Genomic DNA, 21,994 nt, shown 5'->3' with positions numbered 1-21,994 from the left:
GTTGATTTGACTTTTTCAAGTTAATATCATTGGATTTAGGGGATTGATGGAATGTACATTCCATCTCCCAAAATGAATAGATGATATTAATTTGGTAAAAGTCCTCCTTTGACCAATTTGGGTTTTGATCCATTCCCCTCCCTCTTCATCTCATTCCCATTCTTTATGCATTCATCTCATTTGGTCTATGATATCTCAAAGTATTAAGGCTAGTTTGATTGAAAAATCAACATGAGTATGGATGAGATTAGGCCACCTCTTTTGCATATTCTTTTTGTGTGTGGTATGTTTCATGAGCATAGTCCATTATATTATGTCTCAAACATGCATTAACACCAAAATTCTATTGCCCGGCCTAAAATAGTTGTGACTTCTACATAAGTCCAATTACGATTGCTTAACATAACGCTAAATTTTTGACACAAAAGGCATAGCATTCTAGTTAGCGAGATTGTAAGTCTCCCCTCTTTCATGGTATTGTGTGGAAACTTGGCCTTTTTCCTTCCTTTGGAAGATGTCTTGGCTCAAGGATCCATGCTTGTGATAAGTGGGTTGAGTGTTCTCCAAAGAATGACTTAAAAATGAAAGCAAAAGCAAAACAATACTAACTTCTAACTCATTAACAACTAACTTTTAATTTCAAGTCATTTACTTTAATATCATTTAATTTTAGCCTTTATTCATTTGCCATTAGTCATACTATTATAATTGTTTATGTTAATGCATTTTTTACTTTGTCCATTTGGACCATATTGTGTGATATATCTTGTTTGTGTATACTTTGCTTGTTTGTGTGGTCTTTGACCATTAATGTACATAATAACAACAAAAACCCTAAAAAAATTGTGTGGATTGTTGGCTTGATCTTGGACAAATGGACTTAGAATTTAGGCAACATTCCTATGCTAAAGGACTTGGCCAATGCCAGCTTTTTATGAAGCAAAGTGTTTGCAATTCAGAACTTCATCTGATGCATCATTCAAGATCCCTTTGAGTTCATCTGCAACATGATCATTGTGAAGCTGTTATTTTGAACCTGTGACTTGTGAAATTCAGCTGTTACATGGGCTAATTTGAAGAAGATCATGGAGTGGCTAAAGCTTGGATGTGGCTATCTTTATTTGATGCCTTTGCTATTCAAGATTGATATAATTGTGCATTTGTGTGTTGCTTAATTCTAAATGTCCAAGGGGATTTGGGGTTTCTATATGGCATTCTTGCCTATTAGATTGCTACCCATCGGTCAGATCTTTTTAACTCTTAACTTTTAATTTTGTGTATACGATTAGTCTCTTCATCTTCTCACCATTTCTTTAATTTCAAAATCTCTCCCTCCTTTTAAAATTTTCTTTGTTTGAACTTATTTTGTTCTAAACTTTGACCACTTTGCAAAAAGATAGAAACTTTGGCCTTATGCCATTGCATTTTTAAACTTCTTTTCTTAAATCAAACTTGTAAATAAACTTAACTATACTTGACTTAAACTTTCAAAAAGCCAAAAAGAACTAACTCATTCAAACCATCTTTAGGCCTTTGTGCCTTTCAAACTTAATTTTTTATAAAAGCAATGCATCCACTTTGAAATTTGTATCACGAACTACGAGATTTTGATCCCTCATTTTTATGTTGGTACGTAGGCACAAGTCCGAAGGTCTTGTCAAACAAAAAAAATATAATTAGTTGAATTCTTTTCTCATCCCCCCATTCTATTTGTTTGTAAATATCATTTTTGTACCAAATACATATGCACACAAAAAGGGCTCCCTAGGACACTTTGGGTGCTAACATCTTCCCTCTGTGTAACCAACCCCCTTACCTGTACTCTCTGACATTTTATTATTTTTTATTTGAAAACTTCTTACTTTTGGGTTTTGTTCGTACTGTTTCCCTTTTCCCTTTGAAACAATAAAAGTGTAGTGGCGACTCTTGTTATTTGATGTCTAGCTTATCCATAGCTTGATGATCATGAATTTACCGCTACACTAACTCTTCCACTTTTTACTCAAGGATTACGAGTCACAAAGTTTACTCTAACCTTAATTCAACTTCTCATTAACTCGATCCTGAACCTAATATATAACTCAAAAACTCAACACTTTTGACATACATAACACTCCAAACACATCAACGTAACTCAATAACTTACCCATAACTCTAAACATATCAAGTGACTCAGAACTCAACCTCCTTGATTTAACTCGAGTTTAAAACATATCAAACTCAACTCTAACACATCAAATAACTCAATTCAAAGTTATTTATAAATATATTCAATTCAGTAAATTGCTAAAGGGTTTCTAAAACTCTGGGCTTAACTCTAAAATTGTCTCACTTCACAATAGTACCAAATATAATGGGCATATGAAAAAATTATGAAACTCTCCAATTTAAAATTTATTTAAACCCTCTTTCAAACGCAATTAATTACATCTCGATCGAAGTCACAGAACTCTAGTTCTATTCATTTCAGTTCAGCCATATCACAATATTTCCTGCATAAACTTTAAAATAGAATGTCTAACTTCAAAATAGAACCAAACATTACAGACTTATGATAAAATTATGAAACTCTCCATTTTGAAATATCATTAAACTCTCTTTCTAACACAACTAACTACACCTCAAACAGACTTACGAGACTCAAGTTACGCATGAAACAAGATGACTAATGCATGATGGAAATTTGAATACACCTCTGGTATAAAAACCCAAAAACTATTACTATTATATCGCTTCTAGACCCAATCTCCATAATTTAAAAAGAAATATTATTGTGTTAGCTTTCTAACATAATTGACAACACCTCAAACGAACTTACGAAACTCAAGTTACACATGAAACATGGCGGTTAATCCCATTATATGTCTTCTTGCGATTTTCTCTCTATTGAAGAGATCCAAAATTTTCCTATTTCGCCTATTTGAGTTCCCACGCCCCCAAGAATATACCGATAAACATATAAATTTAAAGGGCACAAAATTTAGGATTAACAACAACATATTTTATCAACCAGATCTCGCCTTAACATGAGGCATCAACAAAGATTAAAAAATTATCTACCAATCAGGTGCAGCCGAGCAATAAAATCTTAGACAGTCAAATTTGAACACACATGATAACGGAGATCCTTTGACCTTCGATAATTTTATATCTTACTCTCATATAAAAACGAAGATCGCACCATCGGTAGGAAAGTGTAGGCGAGAGGAATGTGCCTCTTATTTCTTATAACCTTGAAGGGAAACATTGTCTAAGACGTCTTCGCTCAATCGTCTTATCAAGCTAAATGCCCGACTTTGCCAATCCACATGGAGATGGTACAGTAGAAAAAGAAACCAAGCTCAATCCACACCTACTAGAGAGGGACTTAATGGAGAGGCTCTTAATAAATCTCACCCCTATTCGACAACACTCTTAGAGTAAGCCAAATCCAATAGAATCTTGGGGGATAAATTTCTACATCCCCTACGAGCACACTATTAACTGAATTTTAGAGGATTGTTGGAAAGCAACGTCAACCTCAAAATAAAGGAACAAAAAAGATGTATTACTCAGCGGACCATTCATTAGAAACAACCCATAGTGATCGCCCATAGACGACTGAACCTCTACGGTCGCAAACGAGTGACATCTATGAAGATACAAGCCTCTCTATATCGCCCATCAGAAAAAGGTACGCGGACCAAACCCATGGTGGATGAGTGCATCCATCGAACATATGGAAAGATGCTCTGCATGCTCGACTGCACACTTAGCCGAAGAGCGAGTAAAAAAGAAGGAAAACATACTCCCTTTTGACTTTCTCGACAAGCAAAGTATACTGTAAAATTTTCGTCCAATTTCAATAATTAATTTTCTAACTATGAGACATTGCAACCACAAAGGGTCTTGTAACCCCTATCAAGATGGCATAATTCGCTCTTTAGATCCAAATTCAACACTTGCCGAACACGCTTCAAGCGTAGATGGCACATCCCCCTATTAGGAACTAGCCACTCCAAGAGTGTAGGCGGTGGAGCCCATAAATGTCCACCCAAACCAAGTCAACCCTGAGGACAGGGACATAAACTTTACCTTTGGCATGTGATGGTTCTAATGATGCTAAAGAATGAAAATAACTCTTCCCAATTAGATCTAGTAACGATGAAACTTCAGTTGGGACTACAGAGTTCGATGAACACGTCAAAAACCACCAACAAGTACAAAGCAATTAAATTTAAAATTACAGGAACAAAGAGCAAGCCCTGACACAATAAGAACTCGTTAATCAATCCAAGGCGTGTAGACTAGAAACCGATAAGATGGAGCGAACAATCATAGAGAATAAATAAAATATACCAAGCACACAAATATAAATAAAGGCACTAATCATAAAGGTGTATATATATATATATATATATATATATATATATATATATATATATATATATATATATATATATATATATATATATATATATATATATATATATATATATATATATATATATATATATATATATATATATATATAAATTCATTTTTGTCCAGGCATGAAAGCCCAACCAACATTATAGAAATAAGTAAAAAAGAAAAGAGAAGAAATCAGGCTTCCTTGCTCTAAGATGGTGCATCAAGGTTATCCATCAAAGCCCAGTCCCGCGTAACCTTGAAAGGATCCAGATCTTCAACAGGCATAGAAACATTCAGGAAGAATTCTTTATCCTAATCCACCGCCTTGCCGAGAGCTCTGTACACATTCTTCAAAGTTTTCTAAAGAGACTCTTGAACTCTCTCCTTCAGAGCGGCCACCTAGCCATCATGAGTTATCTGATACTCGACACGAGACTCTTTTTCTTGTTGTAGAGATTTTTGAGCCTCCTCCACACGAAGGTACACCTCCCCAACAACATTGACTATCTACTGATGCCTATTCTCTCTTATTTGAGTAGAGACTCTAACTCAATGATTCAGGCAACTGAGATGGAAGGAAGGTCGTGAACCTTCGCCTTCCCATACAAAGCCTTAGCACGACTAACTTTCTCTTGGAGATGAACCAACTCCTTCTAGAATTTAGAGCATTTTCGCTTTATGTCTTCACATTTCCCCTTCCAGATGTCCCTCTCATTGGAAGGGTTAGCCATAACTAGAATGTCACCCCGGCCAGCAGCAACTAAGGAGAACAAGGAAGTTGTTTAATAAGTATAGTATGTGATCTCGGAGAACAACTCCATATTATCTATCTTAGGAAGGCCTTGAACATATGTCAAATCTTCCTCTAACATAGAGACAACAGATTCCTAGAGAATACGAGGGATTCAGGCATGAAGAATGACAGGAGTTCTAAGAAGAGGAATAGCCAACCCAGAAGCAGAACCCTCGGAAAGACGAGCCAATTTATGGGTCTCTTCTTCCAAAGGGAAACTCTGGTCCTTATTCTGGTATCTCTTTGCTGGAGCAGTAAAAGGTTGTGGTTTATCCTCCATAGACAGAGTGGCACCAGAAGTAGTAAGTTGATCAACCTCGGTGGCAGTTGTAGTAGCCTCAACAATAGATGAGGATATAGGAGTTGTAGGGGAAGGGGTAGCATCCCGACAAGTAGGACTAGGTTTGACGCCCTGAGCAGAGGCAATAGCAAAGACCATTTGCAAATTATTTATTTTATATGCAAAGTATAGGCACACATGTAAAAAAACCTTAAGGACTTCGCCCTCACCAAAGTTCTCTTTCCCCTTCGTGTGATTGGGCCCACTCATTATAGTGTGAGTATCATCCAACTTGATGTTGCAAAAATGAGGCTCATATTGGAAATGGGACCAGAACCAGTATTTCAAAAACCTGCTTTTGCAATAATTATAGGACTCAATCAAGCTAGACCAGCAGGCAAGATGAGCCTCCTGAGTACTGGGCCTCACCAGCATGAAGTGCCTTAGGAAATCGCCCCAGTGTCAGTGAAGGAGGCGAGCCAGGGAAGATTCTGACGAAGCTTAATAAGCCCTTGATCCCGATTATCATTATGGGAGGTATGTACAACATGGAACAAATTGAAAAACACCTGAAGAGAATGTTTTTAAGACCTCTACTCAACCTAAAATTGGAACACCTTCATGTAAGCCTAAAAACCCGGTTGAATCTGAGAGGGGCAACCCTCAAGTACTTCAATATGGAGACCTCAAACTTAGACAAAGGCAACCATAGACCTATCCTTGTGAACAAACACTCATAAAATGGAACTGAACACCCATACAAGGGGCTGCATATCCTTTTTCTCGAGTCCACCGGATGGACAGACCAATCTAAAGGGTAGCCGACCATGATGTTGGATGCATTTATAGCCACCTCTGTACTTAAAACAGAAGGGGTCCCCATTATTTCTACGACCACCCAATTATATCAGACCGTGTCATTCGGCTCCACTAACGTAACCATTTTTCAAGGATAGCTCATCAACCTTAAAATTCTCGAAAAGCTTAATCCAAGAAATTTCATTTGGTTGACCCTTGCACTCTAAGTGGTCCTTGATGTCGTCATCGATAAGGTCTTTCTTGTAGGTTATCCGATAAACCTGAATATAATCTCTAGCACGTTCGCTCCTCAAGATTGCAACCTGCATTTCCAAAACCAACAAAGCGGGAGAAGTTGAAGCTCCTATAACATGAGAAGAAGAAGGCTTGGAAGCAACCGCCTGGTCGCCCTTAGTGCCATCATCAGAGAAAAGAGCATCAAAAGAAGAATCCTTAGAGGAAGCTCCCTCCTCCTAAAAGCCCACAGAGAACATTTATGAATCAGAAACGTCAGTTATAGATATGATCTCAGGATGCAGACGATCGTAGACAAATGGGGGAGGATTTGAACCAAATGATACTCTCATTCTCACTACGGGAGATGCATCATTCTCATAGTCACTAGCCAAGCTAATAAGACTACCACTTATACTGATATAGGTAAAGGAAATGTTGAAGATATATAAAGATTGGGGTAAGTATGATACATGGTAAACCAGGAGATTGGGATAAAGATTGGAGTAGTAAAACGTTTCAACGATGGGAAGACATTTAATGTACTTGTTCCCCCACTACTTTTGCAACTGACCCAAGGCGTTTCCATTTCTGATCTAAAGAAAACGACATAGCTAGAGGCCAACCACGACTGCTAAGACTTCCCCGAATAATAAACGACCGACAAGTCTTAGGGGCAACTGTTCTGGGTCAGCTAAAGGCCCAAACTCATGTCAATCCACTCTAAATTGACTCAAAATAGAAAAGTCATCACACAAGATATTCAAGGTACACTTTCTGATCTCCACTTTTTACTATTCTCATCTTGAACTCTAACCTTACAGATCCACTCATGCGTCGCCGTATCGAAGATCAACACAATCGATTTTGAATTTCTCACTATCAACATACACCTAATTCTGATTCCAAAACAGAACAAATACTATTTTATATCTCCTGGATCATATTGGCCTACATATCATTGATACTTCCTCCCTTTAAAACCTCCCTTTAAAACCTCGTGTTAAAAGGCCTTTTATTTATTTACCCTTCAAATGCCATTGCTTCATCTGCGGAACACCACCGTTGCTTTTGTTCTCTTTCCATCTAATATTTACGTTAATAACCAATACTCTAGGTTGAATTGTCATTTTCTTCTTCAAATATGACTTTACGATCTAACCAAATATTTTTATATCACAAAACTCTGGAATGTGATAATACTCATTTTTTTAAAACACACATTAACTATAATAAAATCAAAAGGAGATAAAATTTTAGGATTAATTTATCCTCTACATTTACCCTCTATGAAAATTCTCAGAACCTCTTAATTTCCTCCCTTTATGTCCCATTTATATCCATCCTAAAAATATGTTTTCTATTAATGATATTCTCTAAATTCTTAAAACTTTATTTAATGTATGTAAACATTATCTTTATCTTGTTTCACTACAAATTTTATAATTATAATCCTACCTATATTTTATATGCTCAGAATATCATTTACAGGAGTTAGGTTGGATTGGATTTGGTATAATCCATTATTCAATCCTTTCCAATTTTAATGAATTAAGTTTATCACAATTTTATTATCAAAATCATTTCAATACAATAATATATAATTTTTATAGGTTGGGTTTGGCTTCGCAGTGAAAAAATATTTCACTTTTATCAATTTAAAAAAATATAACACAACTCAATATAATAATATTCATTTATAATATTCAAAAAACATATTATATACTATCTAATAAAATTCATCATGACATAATATTTATAATAGTATAAAATTCAATGAAAAATATTATTTTCATAAAATATATAAATTGAAAATGATATAAAAAAAATATAAAAAAAAATATTTAATATTAGAATTACGTAAATTTACTTATCTAATAATATTATTGATGAAGAATAATTTTTTTAAAGAAAAATTATAGTTATTAATAAGATATTAATTTTTTATTTTTATTTAAAATGATAATAAAAATAAGAAGAAATTACTAAAATCATATTCAATGAGTTAACCTGCAGATTATAAAATTTAAATTTAATATCCAAATAAAAAATATACCGATTATTATAAATTGATTCAAATAATTTATAAATTAATTTAATTTATGTCAACGAATTCGTAAATCTACATCTCTACTTATTATCAATTTCAATACATACTTCATATTTTACTATATAACTTTATCAATTTACCAACATTTAAAACATGAAGTATCTAACTATTTCATTTTTTTATCCACCCATTAAGTTTTTTGTAGGAACATAGATCGATCATCCTCCTAATAAGTGTCCACTATTTCCAATAGTTTTGTTTTTATAAATCTGCATACATTATGTTATAAAATGATTCACATTTTTCTGAAATATTTTTTTATCCACTCATTTACAAAAGTTATGAGAATTCTACAATATGTTTTAGGTTTAATATTTCTCTGTCGGAGTTTATTTTAATTTTTTAATTTAAAAAATATTTATATTAATTTTTTAATTTTTTAAAATATATAATATTAATCATTTTTATCTAATTAACGATGAAATGTTTTTAAAATCAGTCGTTAAATTCGTCTCTAATAAGATAAAAAGGAATAATATAATACGTTTTAAAGAGTTAAGGGATCAATATATATATATATATATATATATATATATATATATATATATATATATATATATATATATATATATATATATATATATATATATATATATATAAAAGTTAAAGAATTAAAATGAATTCCGAAATTAAGATACAAAACTAAAAGAAATATTAAATATTTATTTTTTTAATATATTTATAATGTTTAGACGAGATAATTGATAATTTTTAAAGAATTCAAAATTTTAAACAAATAATTCAATTTAAATCAATTTATTTTTTAAAAAAATTGTTTGGATGAAGTATTAAATTAATTCATTATTAAATTTTTTAAGTCATTTTCATAAATTATAAGATTTTTGGGTCAAATTTAAAATATACAAAATATAGACTAATTTTTTTTTTTTTAATAATTGAGGAACCAATTTATGATGTTTGAAAATATTAGGGACTTATCGATAATTTTTTTGAAAATTATTTTTTTTTTTAATAAAATATGATCATCTTGCAAACTAAAAAAAATTAATAATTAACCATTTCATATTTACATTATATTGAGAGAATGATCAATTTTAAATTCTTTACTTTTTAGTATCATTTAAAAAAATTAATTTAAATAAAATAAAATATTTTATAATATAATTTTAACAAATTTTTCCACTTTTTTATTTAAATAATGTATTTTAATGAAATTATTTTAAATTATCTTATATTATTAAATTATTTCATCCAAACACAGTATTATAGAAACTTTATTCATTGAGATTTCACTCAAACATAAACATTGTGTTACTTCGAGAAAACTAGCATTCACCTTTAATAAAAGACCGTGAAGTAATTTTCATATAATTAGTCAAACAATGACATAATCTCGGACTTTTTAATTCTACTAATATAGTTACGAAAGTTCAGTCTATACATAATCAAATGTGTTGGCCATATATCCTTTCAAATTAAGGATTTTTAGTTTGGTGGTACTTTTCTTACCATGTTTTCTTCCAATGAATAAGCAATACTGATTTTAATTGGACCGTAGGATTTTCTTTTTCTATTATCAACTTTTTTTGAAAAGTTTACAAAATCTAATTGGATATATCTTTCCAAGTCTAAGAAAGGTCACACAATTTGGCCAATAGCACTTGACAGAAATTATGCATATATGATGAAAGAAAATTATAATTAGAGATTTTTGAACGAATGAAAATTAAATTCACTTCAATATCTGCAGGCCATGCATGGCCTTTCATAAACCGCAAGATCTAGTAAAACACATCACACAGTAATAATCTCATTGCAACAAACACATGTAAACACATCTAACTCGTATATAAGAATGAGGTCATGATTCATTAACACAACTGTCAAACTTAACATACTTATATACGGATCCTGACTCTGACCAATTCAGTCATAAATCAATGGGTACTCTACAAAGAAAAAAGCATATCTCTGATGCAGCAGGAGATAGCAGTTCAGCTGATTCATTCTCTTTTGCTGGTCTTGTTTCTATTCAAGACCAACAACATCAAAATAACCATGCAGCATCTAAGCCAAACCCAGATTTTGAATTTTCCACTATCAAACCAGAATTATATTCTACTGCTGCTAATCCATTCAAGATCACACCTGCTGATATGTTGATTTCTAATGGACAAATTAAGCCACATGCAATTGCATTTCAACAAAATAGATCTTTCTTCACAAATCCCCCACTTTCCCTAAGATCATTGCTAGAAATTGATATTCAACACCATATCAGTGCAGAAACGGGCAGCAAATTAAGGAAATACCAGGATCAGCTTATCAAAGCAAGAAACCGTAAAAACAAGGAAAAAACTGTCACAAAAACATGGTTTGGACAGAAAGTGTTCATGTCTTTTATATCACCTTGCCGGAAATGCCAAGCGGTGCAGCCAGGATCTGTCAAAGGACAAACTGTTCCACAAGAAAGGTACTAGATATAGATACGACGACATTATTATAAAGCTTCACTATCTATGAAATTCTCCCCAGCAAACCCAGAAAATTAACGCAATGGGGAGTTTCGAATTTTCTAATGAAGCAGTGTTCTGTTGCTGCATCAATTATGTGGGTATTGTACTCTTCCTTTTATATGAGTTGTATCTTGATGTAAATTATGACTCAATTATGCATTGTTATGTTTAAGTTGCTTATTTTTAAGGCTGGCTTACTAATGTCTAATTTATATTTGTAAGCTCAAGATCTAAGTTTTTTCAAATGCACATTTCAGATTAATTTGATAGTTATACTTACTCAGAAAATAAAATGTTGGCATGTTGAATGCTTCTGGCCGCTGTGGTAACCACCTAACTAACAACAGTGTCTTCATCTGTAACCTCAGGCAGCACATAATGTTGTGAACATTACTTAGAAAATCATCCGTGTCCTTACTTGTGAGGGTTGCATGAAGTTTTGCAGGCCCTTTCAAGGCATCAATATCAAGCCCTATACAAGGGCCTTCATCATCCTCCAAAGACTAAAAAAAATCATTGTCACACATAAACTTATCCATATCCAACTTGGTTGTTCGCTGAATATCAAACCAGACTTTAGATACAACTTGTTATGATTTTTGGTGATGTGATTTTGATTACTGACTCGATCACAGTAATGTAACAAATGCAGGAAGCACTCACAAATCTTTAAAAAAAGTGTCTGAATCAGATGTAGAAAAATAACATAAAGCAAATTTCACAAAATTATTGACTTTGAAGATAATGAACTCCTACTTCCTCAGAGTTAGAACCGTTTCAAAGTGAGAGAAGCCACGATTTTATATTATAATATAACAAATCCTACTACTGTAAATTGTATCTGCAAACGTATTGCTGGAACAGTAACCTAACTTTCCACATATATTAGATATATTGAGAACAAGTACAAAAAAACTTTTATTACTCTATCAACCTGCAAGAGTTGCAGGATGTTTGCGCAGGCACGCCTTGCCCTCTATAAAGAAATAGCAACTTTGAGTTCCATATGAAAAGATTTATAAATGCTGAAATCAAGTAATAAACTTCTCCAACTAGAGAGTTTCTTTGTGAAATTCTATGTTAATGAATACTAAAAAACTAAAGATATGATATATTTTCTAGCTTAGCTACAATTCTTGAATTCATGAAAGGAGGAGCAACTTGCTAAGGGTTTTCGTCTGATTCGCTTGAACTAGCATTAGCATCCAAACTTAATTCCTCTTCAACGTCATCAACTATCCTCCATCTGCGTGATTCATCAACAGTAATCAAATTTTAGTTTACCTTAACATGGTCAAAGTCGAAGACTCAAATCAAATTTAACTCCATACCTCTCGAGCACAAATTTCCCTTCTTTATATGCTTCACTTTTCTCATGTGCTATAATCTGAATGAATTCAAAACATTATTACTTCAAACTGCATTGAGCTCGTCAAAAAATGATGCTAATATATATGGAGATAAGACCAAAATTGATTGCGGAGTCAACCAAGTGCTTGCATGTCAATGATGTTACAGTGTTTGTTTCAATAGATAATCCATCTAAACAAATGCAAAGCCCATCTCTCTCCTAATAGAGTTAAAAGTTTAAACGCTTGGGGATTTTCAGCCCAAACAGGATCACATTAAACAAATCCAGAGTTTCATGGCAATGCATCAATTTAAGTTAACTTCTCAAGGAATAGAAAACAATTTCTTTAAATGAATTACATAAACACAATCTATTGGGAAACCAGAAAAATCATTCCTGTGTGTTCTTGTACTAGTTAAAAGTTGTTGGCAGTTTAAACTGTTTAATATACATTTAAAAAAATCAAATATTGAATTTCTGATTTACCTACATATTCAATCAAAATCGATTGCTGATTTTAACTTTCAAGACTGATCCCCAAAATTAATGATGTCAATGAACTACCTCTTGAATAAAAATATACCCGTGGAAACCCTGGATCAAATTCCAATTTCTTTAAAACCAAAGAAAAAATAAAGAGTATAGCATTTCTGAATTTGAGGTTTAATTTGCATTGTTACTCATTGGGGTTGGTTGTTAGGATCAAAAGAGTCATAAAGTCCTCCTATCATAAATCAAGTTAATCCATCATATCACAGAAATACTCAAGTCCATTAACCCTTCCCAAAAAATCATTTATTGACTACATTTTGGTAACATACTTTATCATCAACATGATGTATGATGGTAACCCATTAAAAAGACCAAAAGTATGATAAAAGAAATGAGGTGGAAAGGAAAAGCTCACATATTTCCATCCAACAATTTGTCCACAGCAGCAACAAAATATGTCTTCAACTGTATGCATTCCAGATATCATCAATCTCTCTACTTGAGTCCCAAGTGTAACATTCACCCTATCGAATACCAAAAGTTAACAAACAATGATTATATGACATAGTCAGTCAAGAAGATGCTATATGGGACGGTTCATGGCAAGAAAAGGCGCTAATTGGGCAAGCCAGAAAAAAATCATAATATTACATATCAAAGATAAATGCTTAGTGTTTTAATTCATTTTCCATATGAATAGAGAAAAGATGGTTTAGGTTAGGGATTGGGAGGCCCTTGCAGGGAGGGTTAACTAAGTTTGTCTGAAGCACAATACTGAACAGATATCAAAGTAGATCTATATGAAAGCATGATAATGAATATGGGGAGAAAAGGAGGAAGGGGCAGGGAACAGGGGATATAAACAAATGTTTCAAATAAACTTACACTTTGCTGAAAAGGTATGCCCTCCCTCGACTACAGCTGAATGACTGATCATCATAGAGAAATAAACCACAGTCAAATTGCTAGGCCATATCAGAAAGAAAATTTGCACACAAGAACTAGGTACATTTTAAAAAATGGACTGTATAATAACAATTATCTAGGACAAGATTCTATTTCAATCACCCTTTTCACATCTTCCCGTTTGGGAATGTGTCTCAATCCATGGCAGAGAATGGCATGATTCGCATCATGAATGAACGAACTCCTTATTTTGCATAAGAGAAGAAACGGCGAGGAGATGGGATTCATTTGTTTTCCAGATCCATAAATCCCATATCATCAGAACAACTAACAGTTGTGTTGTGGACTGAAATACAATCTACCTCCATTCTCCATAAAGTAATCTTATACTATTCTCTCATTAACATTATTCCAGTTTTTAATGGCAACAACACCTTCATTAACCTCGATATCTGCTTAAAACATATATCAATCTACCCAAAAGTAAAGTCGATGTTTCATCTTAACTTACGTGATGCAACACCATCTCCCAATATGATTCTTTGCAGAATAAATTTATGAAATCCCTTTCCCTTGCTGAATTTTCAACCAACAACCTATTACCTCGATTCCAAACCTCGATTAAAACATATATCAATCTACCTAAAAGCAAACTCAACAGTTCATCTTAACTTTCCGCGTTGCAAAACCAGTTCCACATATGATTCATCGTAGAATAAATCTATGAAATCCTTTTCCCTCATTGATTTTTCAACCAACAACTTATTACCTCGATTCGAAACCCATAAATTCATTAACATCACCATCTTATATATCACTCAGGCATTTCAAAACTGCAAACACGGTATACTAGGGTTTACCTCAAATCAGAGACTAAAATCATCCATCTTCAAACATTAATATAAAATTAAAGTTCAATAAAAATCAAAGACTCGAGTAACTATTAACAAAAAAAAAGTTGAATCTCTCAGTAACGGAATTGAACAGTTCAGATAGAGGTTTACCCGAGAGAGAACATGATCGGCAAGGGCAAAAGGGGTTTGACAGAATATGCATCGGTAAGCTCTTCCTTCCAAATCAAGAAAGAAAACCCTACCCATCAAGCTTTACACGAATGAAACCAATTTTACTTCAAGTGTTCGATTAAGGTATGATCTTCGATATTTGTAGTAATATTTTCTATTTTGTTCAAATTTTGTGTTTACTTTTGTTTGACTGGGTTTTATTAATGGTATGTGTTTTATATGGGAGAGAAACTGAAATTTGACACAAAATAGAGGGTTTTTATATTTGAATGAGTTTTTATTTTATAAATTAATTTTTAAAAATTGTTTTGAGGAAAAATAAAATCAAATATGTTTGGAATTTTTTGATAAATTTATTTTAAAATATATTTTGAAAAGAAATTTGTTTTACTCATATTTTATTTTTTATAATAATTTTTATTTTAACAAATATTTGTATAAATTTACATGTGTTGAATTCTTTGACTATTATTTTTGTTAGGACATCTACCTTAGTGTTGATATGGTCAAAGACACTATATTCGTGTATTACTCTTTTTTTTAGGATTTTTCTATATGAGCGTGTTTGCTTCCATGTTGGTAGTGATTTTATGTATTATCCTCATATAAGGGTCTAGATTTCGTCATAATCTTTATTCATTAAGGCCCCTCTCGAAGTAAAGTTTAAGGCCATTTTTGTGGAGTAGAGAAGAATATTATAAAATGCATGGACTATAAACCATTTTTCTAACCCATGGTGTGGACTCAATCTCATCATTTCCTTGAAACGATCTCAAGCTTTGAAGAGCGATTCACCATCAGTTTGCTTAAAGCAAGTTATCTGATTCCTTAATAGTGTCATTTTGCTTGGTGGAAAGTATTGGGTGAGGAACGTGATGACATTCATCATTACACGATTTTTATGAGGAAATTCAGATAAATTTGGAAGAATATTGACTAAAAATAAAGCTAACGTATGAAGCAATAAGAAACTATTTGGCAAGTTAAATAGGTTGTGTGTGCAACACGAGATAATCCAATATAAACTTTGTCATCTGGGTTTACCAAACCCATGAGATTATCCATAATAACTGCAATCATTTGGAGGCGCTGCTGATCATCGGCGTCAGTTGTAGGAGACGACGGCGGTGACATGTCATCGACAGGTACCCTAGCATCAGAAGACCCAACAAGATATGTATGCTCAACAGGTGGGATGATGTGTGGGTGTGATACAGTGAGGTGTCACTCTAAGTAACAATCCTCACACTATGAGGCTGTTTACCTTGAAAAATGGTAAACAATCGCTGATCTTCCAAATTTCTAAATTTGGTCACTTACAGGATCGATCAAATTGATCCTAGGACATGTGCTAAATTTCTGGTAAGTGTAAAGTTGATAAATGATCGAACTAAACGTTGAATCGAAGCGTTAAATAAAAATTAAAGACAAAAGAGTGACTTGAACAAAAGAACAATCTTAAATCAGTATTTAGAACTATTAAAGAAGAAGTAAATGACGGGAAATTGTAGAAGGATTAAAAGCAATCGAAAAGGTTAGTAAGTGCTAGAATCTTTAAGAATGTAAGGTAAAAGTTCAAAGTAACGAAAGGAACTAAAGATCTTTAACTTATAAATGACGAAGTAAGAAATAAAGCGTTTGAGAGTAAAGAGCAAGGAAAGATATTTCTGAAGAGAAAGTAAAGATAACTTTGTAATGCTTTGAAATGATTAAACAATGGTGTATACAACGTACATTCTGCGTTTTACAGTTCTTTTTCACACGAATACTTAGTAAATTTGCAGGTTTTTATACACAATTTGACACACTTTTCTAACTTTAAGACCCTATATTTATACTGGATCGAAATAACCGCTCTGAGGGTTCTTCAATCACGTTGATACACGTGGCATCCTGCATGTGTATGTTCGCTCACTCTACTTCCACGTGTATCCTTGTGGTTTCTAACGAAGATACTTTTCCCTCCTTTATTTAAATTTCAAATCTTTGATTGAAACCGTTTTTCTTTTAACCGCTCCTTAAGGAACCGCTCCGAAATTTCAGCTATAAGCTTGATCTTTATTTAATCAGCTAAGACAATCTACCTTCAGCTGGTCGAATCACCTCTTAGTCGAAGCCAGCTGTACATGCTTTCCAATTTGGTAATTTGAAGTGGGCGTCAAAAATTTGAGCTGACAGATTTCCCCCCAAAAATGTCATTTTCGACATACAAGAGAGAAAGACATTTTTTGAGACCTTACTTCGACGCCTCAATGGCTGATACTGCCACGTATCTCAATGTTGGCAAAACCTTTCAGTTCCTCCATTTGTCTAGTGACATCAGCGTCATCATTGTTTTTTTCCTACCCACGTCTTTTCAGCCCACAACAGAATCTTTTCCACTCATCACGTTTCCTAGCTCCTAGGACATCATGGTTATAGCATTAATTGCCATTTTCACTACACTTCCCAAGGGATACACGTGTCCCATTAACTTGTCTACCATTAATGTTGATTTGAAACGTCTCCCTGTAGGTCTATAAAACCCAATTACTTACCCATTTCAGAACTTCCTCACATTCTCTGCATTTTCAAACGTTCAAGCCTTCTTTTCTCCCAATCCTTTCTAACTGAAACCCAGATTTTCGCTTTTTTAAACCTTAACGATGGATGCTTCAAACAGAACTCTCAAGGGAACAGGAGTTTCTTTCAAAACTACTGCCAATAGGTCCAAAGCTCCGAAGAAAATTTTTGAACTTCCGCCATTTGCTACTTTATCCGCCCCCTTGCTGTTGGTAATCGTCAGTACCTACCAGAACCTCAGACAAAGGAACAACGTTGGATTTATGCTTCTCAGGTACTCATTCATGTTTCTGTCTCTAATAAAACTTACGCCTTATCTGGACCTCTAGCAGACTTAGACACTGATACCAACAAGCTTAGAGAGTTTTTTCCGTCTTATCATAAATGCAAACCCATAGGACAAGCTAAAAACCCTAGAACTTCTTCTTCTGAAACCCCCCCGGCTGAAAACGCTATAGATTTAAGGTTTATGAACAATGGTTTTAGAGTCTTTCGTGCCACCCCAACTTTCAAAGATCCCACTGATTACTCCAATCGGTTAAACAAAATAGAGAAACAAAAATCTCAGGCTTGGAAAGATATAGGGATATACGACCTTATTATGTTGTCGAAATTGGACCTGGATTATAGTAACCCTATGTTAGTTTCTTCGTTGTACTTTTGGGACAACACACACTATACCTTCCATCTGCCTTGTGGAATGATCACCCCCACACTTTTCGACATGGCCGCTCTCACAGGGCTGAAACCCAGTGCCCACACTTATGATCCTGATGTTGACTCCATAGATACCATTTCCTTTTCGACTACAAGAGCAACATTTTCAACACATATAGTTCATTATCATGATAAAGACACCGAAATTGTCTCTGATGTGGAGCATATAGCTTTCCTGGCTTTGTGGTTGTGTCACTCTGTGTTTTGCTCGAAATCATTACAAGTGGCCAAGAAATATCTCACCTTAGTTAATCAACTGCATGCGAGGCATGATGTGTGCTTAAGTGAGATGATTTTGGCCAGCCTGTACGAATCCTTAAGCGACAGAGTGGCTCAACTAAATAATTTGGGGGACAAAGGAAATCTTCTATTGTCTGGCCCTTTTTGGTTATTACAATTTTGGCTCAATGCCACATTCGAGGCTAATCTGCCCAACAAGGGCCTCGTTGATGAAGATAGCGAAGAAATCAGGCGCAGGAGAGTCGAAGGACCGAGGTTAGCTCAACTAACCCCCAGGGACGAAGGACGGGCTCTTCAATCAACCTTCATGAGTTACATCATGATGTTCTCTAAAAGTCATAATTTTACTTCGAGTATGGCTCCCTTCGCTCTCAGGAAAGTTGGCCCTAGATGGTTTACCAGGACTTTTCCTTCCTTATCTAAAAAGCAAGAAACAAAATCCTTGCTAATTTGGGAAGCCTTCTTGATGCCTCGGATCCTTACCCTTCGATTTAACCCTTCAAAAGTCCAAGTCACACTAATAACTTACCAGCCCAACCTTGTTGCTCGATAATTTGGGTTGGTCCATGTCTTCCCGAAATGCCTATACGACAAGAAGAGTAGCTTCCTCCTTCACAAGCTCGTTCATACTGAAACTACGACTTTCAAACAAATAGCCAAGTATACTGGCAGGACCCAGTTGACTCCATTTCATTTTGAGCCTAGCTTCCTTTGTAGTTGAGAATTTGGGAAGTAGTGGGCCAAATATTACATCGAGGAATTATGCGATGTTACCTCATTTATTTAATTGTTTGACCAAGCTTTTCTCCTTGTGCAGGAAAGGACCAAGAAAGGTACTTATACGCTTATAAAAGAAATTTAAGCTTTTCAAAACTGCCTATCAACCTGATGATCTTAGTTGAACCATCCGCGAAGCAGCTGTTACGCTCAAAGAGAAGTTTTCAAAGAAACTAGAAACTTTAAATATTCCCTCATACATCCCTGTGAGAAACGCTATGAAATGGCTCTTAAATCATTTCCCCCAAAGTTTCCTCCACTGCCAAATGCTAACTTCGGAGTGGCTCTTGCACCCCTATTCCCAGATTGGTTTATTTGTGGAGATTCCATTAAAATCCTTCAATAACAATCTCAGAAAAAGGCTCAGCGGGTGCTTGCGACTAAACACACTTTAGGCAGTTTCAAAGGGCACCTTCATATAGGGATCAAAGATGTCTGAATCGAATCAAACATATGTGAAGGTGTGATACAGGGGACTTCCCTCGAAGTAGATTCCCTTTGAATTTCTTTTAACTAACATTGATTGTTTCTTCTTGTTTTTTTTTCTAGCTATCAGGATCCTCCCCAAAAAGCACACCAACAAAAGACCCATTGACTCGAAGGTTGAAAGAAGTAGCAAACCTGCAAAGGTACCTCTCTTTCTTTGTTCCTTTATCCTTGTTATACATTGATGATATAACATTTAATGCTTGTTTCAGGTTGCTCGAAAACCTCCGGTGAGTCCCCTACAAATCCAAAAACCCACTGCTACCCCCATCACCGTGGACTCTAACGAAGATGACATGTCGCCTATTCTGGATCTCACTTCGAGGAAGAGGAAGCCACAGCCAAAACCCATCGACCCCTCGAATCAACCAAACACAAAACTCTCAAGAAAAAGGTTCGCTGCACTTGTTATCCAAGAACCTACTCCTGAAGAAATGGCAAGAGTAACAGCAGCTCAAAGCGAGAGCGACAATTCTAGCCCCAAGGTCGAAGGTTATAAGGTACCCCCCCAATTCTCTTCACTTGTTTGCTTCTTTTAGTCATTTACACCTTCTGCTTGTATTGACTTTAGGGTGACGCGAGCACCATCATTCCTCCCAAGAAAGCTTCCTCCTCCAAGCCTGCCTCTATGCCAGATGTTTTGAACAGCACTGACGAGCCCACCTATCGACCATCCTCTAAAAAGTGGTCCATGAGCGAGATTAATCAACCTCCAACCGGTACCCTCGATGCTTCGCCACCAAAAACCACCACTCAACATTATCATACCAGTGACTCTGGTCATGAGACTGACTCGAGCGAGGAAAATGAGGCCCAAGGTAATCAAGTCCCTATGGTTGAGGATGAACTAGATGATGATGAAGAAACCCCCGGGGCTGGTCTACACACAGCGGCAGAAATGAATGAGCCTCAGAGCGAGGGATGGGGCGTCGAAGACATGGTGGTAGAGAAAGCGAATGAAGGAAATCTGGCGACTAACCCTGATAACATCGAGAGCCAAACAAAAAGAAGAGCCAATGTGGGTGAAGAACATGCTCAAACTCAAACCCCTGCAATGGCCGACAATCCAACGGTTGGCGTTTCGTCAAGTAGCATTGGTGTCATTTCTGCAGAAAAGTTGGTTATCTTAAAGAGAAGTCAACCACTGGAGTATTTAAAGGCGATGTTAAATTGTAGGGAGAGTTATTTTGATCAGAGTCATAACACTTCAATGTCAGAAGATCAGCCTTCGAGCACCTCTGCGGGCGAAATCCTTTCTAAAATCAAGGACAAAGTCTTTAAGGGTGACTTGTTTCTATTGTTGTTGGTTGATCCTTCTGCCCCTTTAACTCTGAAAGCTCTTCTTATCTAGGTTAACTTGCTAGAAGCCTCCCCTGAAGTGGAGAACGTTATTCTGGAGATAGGTGTAGCACCTCAAATTTGCACCTACCATTTTGTACATACATTTTCATCATTAGGTCATTAACATTACATTGTCCACTGCATAGCATTGCATTGTCCTTTGCCCAAGTGCAAGCCATCAGACAAGATTAGGTCAAGACTGGTCAGGAGAATCAGTCAAGCAAGCAAAATAGTGCATTTCCTATTGAAGCAAAGCCCTAGGGTTGATTCAACAAGTTCATATGACCTAGGGATCCTTTTGAAGTGGTTTGACCAAGGATTGGATGATCAAAGCTCCACAGTCAAGCTGAATTTCATCTGAAATCCTAGAAAGTCAACTGTGGTCAACTATGCCTGAATTCATGGATTTGAAGGTGGGAGATGGTTTGAGAGGCCTCATTCATGTCCATACAAGTCTCATTTGATATTTCAAAGATCAAGATTGAAGAATTTGAGGTCAGATGAAAAGTTTCCAAAAATAGTAAGTGACCTGTAATTTCAAATTGCCCAAAATGAAAAGGTCTTCTCCTCAAATTTACATCATCATACAAGCTTCAAATGAAATTTTGTCCAACATGAAAGTTGAAGATCTTGTTCTCACCTTTCCAAAAGGTCCAATAACATGCATTTCTCATGTGTGGTTGGCAAGTTATGATCAAATCATTGTCAAGAACTTTTGAACTTCAAAGTGGGATAACTTTCACACCATTTGGCCAAATTGAGTGGGGTTTTTTGCTACAATCTCCATTTGACATGCTCTATCCAAAAAATTCATTGCATTTCATCAAAAGTCATCACATAAAAATGGCATTTTTCAAGTGACTTGAATTTAAAAAAGAGAGGGAAAAAAGTGACTTTCAAAAGTATGCATTTTCCACACATAATTCCACTTGAATTTGGTCTTAAATGAAATTTGGAGTGTGTTTGGACAGGTTTTCGTGCACTGTAGCAAGGCATTGCATACATGAGGTTAT

At 34.9% G+C, this 21,994-nt stretch overlaps 2 protein-coding genes and 1 non-coding gene across 3 annotated transcripts; 2 read left to right on the top strand and 1 right to left on the bottom strand.

Annotated features, from left to right (window-relative positions):
* Positions 1 to 11,936: 11,936 nt before the first annotated feature.
* Positions 11,937 to 15,150, bottom strand: LOC127105236 (protein yippee-like At5g53940). The gene is made up of 5 exons (XM_051042400.1): positions 14,838 to 15,150; positions 13,813 to 13,856; positions 13,343 to 13,451; positions 12,416 to 12,471; positions 11,937 to 12,330 (listed from the first exon to the last, which is right to left on the bottom strand). Exons 1-5 carry the CDS (start codon positions 14,931 to 14,933, stop codon positions 12,249 to 12,251), a joined length of 387 nt encoding a protein of 128 aa, XP_050898357.1. The 5' UTR covers positions 14,934 to 15,150; the 3' UTR covers positions 11,937 to 12,248.
* Positions 15,151 to 15,586: 436 nt separating this feature from the next.
* Positions 15,587 to 15,694, top strand: LOC127109274 (small nucleolar RNA R71). Its single transcript, XR_007796601.1, has one exon. It is a non-coding gene; the product is annotated as a small nucleolar RNA R71 (small nucleolar RNA).
* A 3,891-nt stretch (positions 15,695 to 19,585) lies between these two features.
* On the top strand, positions 19,586 to 20,991 carry LOC127102891 (uncharacterized). The gene is made up of 4 exons (XM_051040212.1): positions 19,586 to 19,615; positions 19,704 to 19,766; positions 19,853 to 20,140; positions 20,212 to 20,991. Exons 1-4 carry the CDS (start codon positions 19,586 to 19,588, stop codon positions 20,989 to 20,991), a joined length of 1,161 nt encoding a protein of 386 aa, XP_050896169.1.
* The last annotated feature ends 1,003 nt before the right edge of the window (positions 20,992 to 21,994 follow it).

The sequence above is a fragment of the Lathyrus oleraceus genome, chromosome 7 (genome assembly GCF_024323335.1).
Source record: "Lathyrus oleraceus cultivar Zhongwan6 chromosome 7, CAAS_Psat_ZW6_1.0, whole genome shotgun sequence".
Classification (NCBI taxonomy): Eukaryota; Viridiplantae; Streptophyta; class Magnoliopsida; order Fabales; family Fabaceae; genus Lathyrus; species Lathyrus oleraceus.
This window is presented reverse-complemented; position numbering and strand designations above follow the sequence as displayed.

What these genes read in the sequence shown, in the direction of transcription:
- LOC127105236 (XM_051042400.1), bottom strand. Translation starts at nt 14,933, where the DNA reads ATGGGTAGGGTTTTCTTTCTTGATTTGGAAGGAAGAGCTTACCGATGC. An exon ending in GCATACCTTTTCAGCAAAGT is followed by an intron (nt 13,452 to 13,812) that starts GTAAGTTTATTT and finishes GGTATTCGATAG; the next exon opens with GGTGAATGTTACACTTGGGA. An exon ending in AAATTGTTGGATGGAAATAT is followed by an intron (nt 12,472 to 13,342) that starts GTGAGCTTTTCC and finishes GAATTCATTCAG; the next exon opens with ATTATAGCACATGAGAAAAG.
- LOC127102891 (XM_051040212.1), top strand. Translation starts at nt 19,586, where the DNA reads ATGTCTGAATCGAATCAAACATATGTGAAG. An exon ending in TGACTCGAAGGTTGAAAGAA is followed by an intron (nt 19,767 to 19,852) that starts GTAGCAAACCTG and finishes TGCTTGTTTCAG; the next exon opens with GTTGCTCGAAAACCTCCGGT. An exon ending in CCAAGGTCGAAGGTTATAAG is followed by an intron (nt 20,141 to 20,211) that starts GTACCCCCCCAA and finishes TATTGACTTTAG; the next exon opens with GGTGACGCGAGCACCATCAT.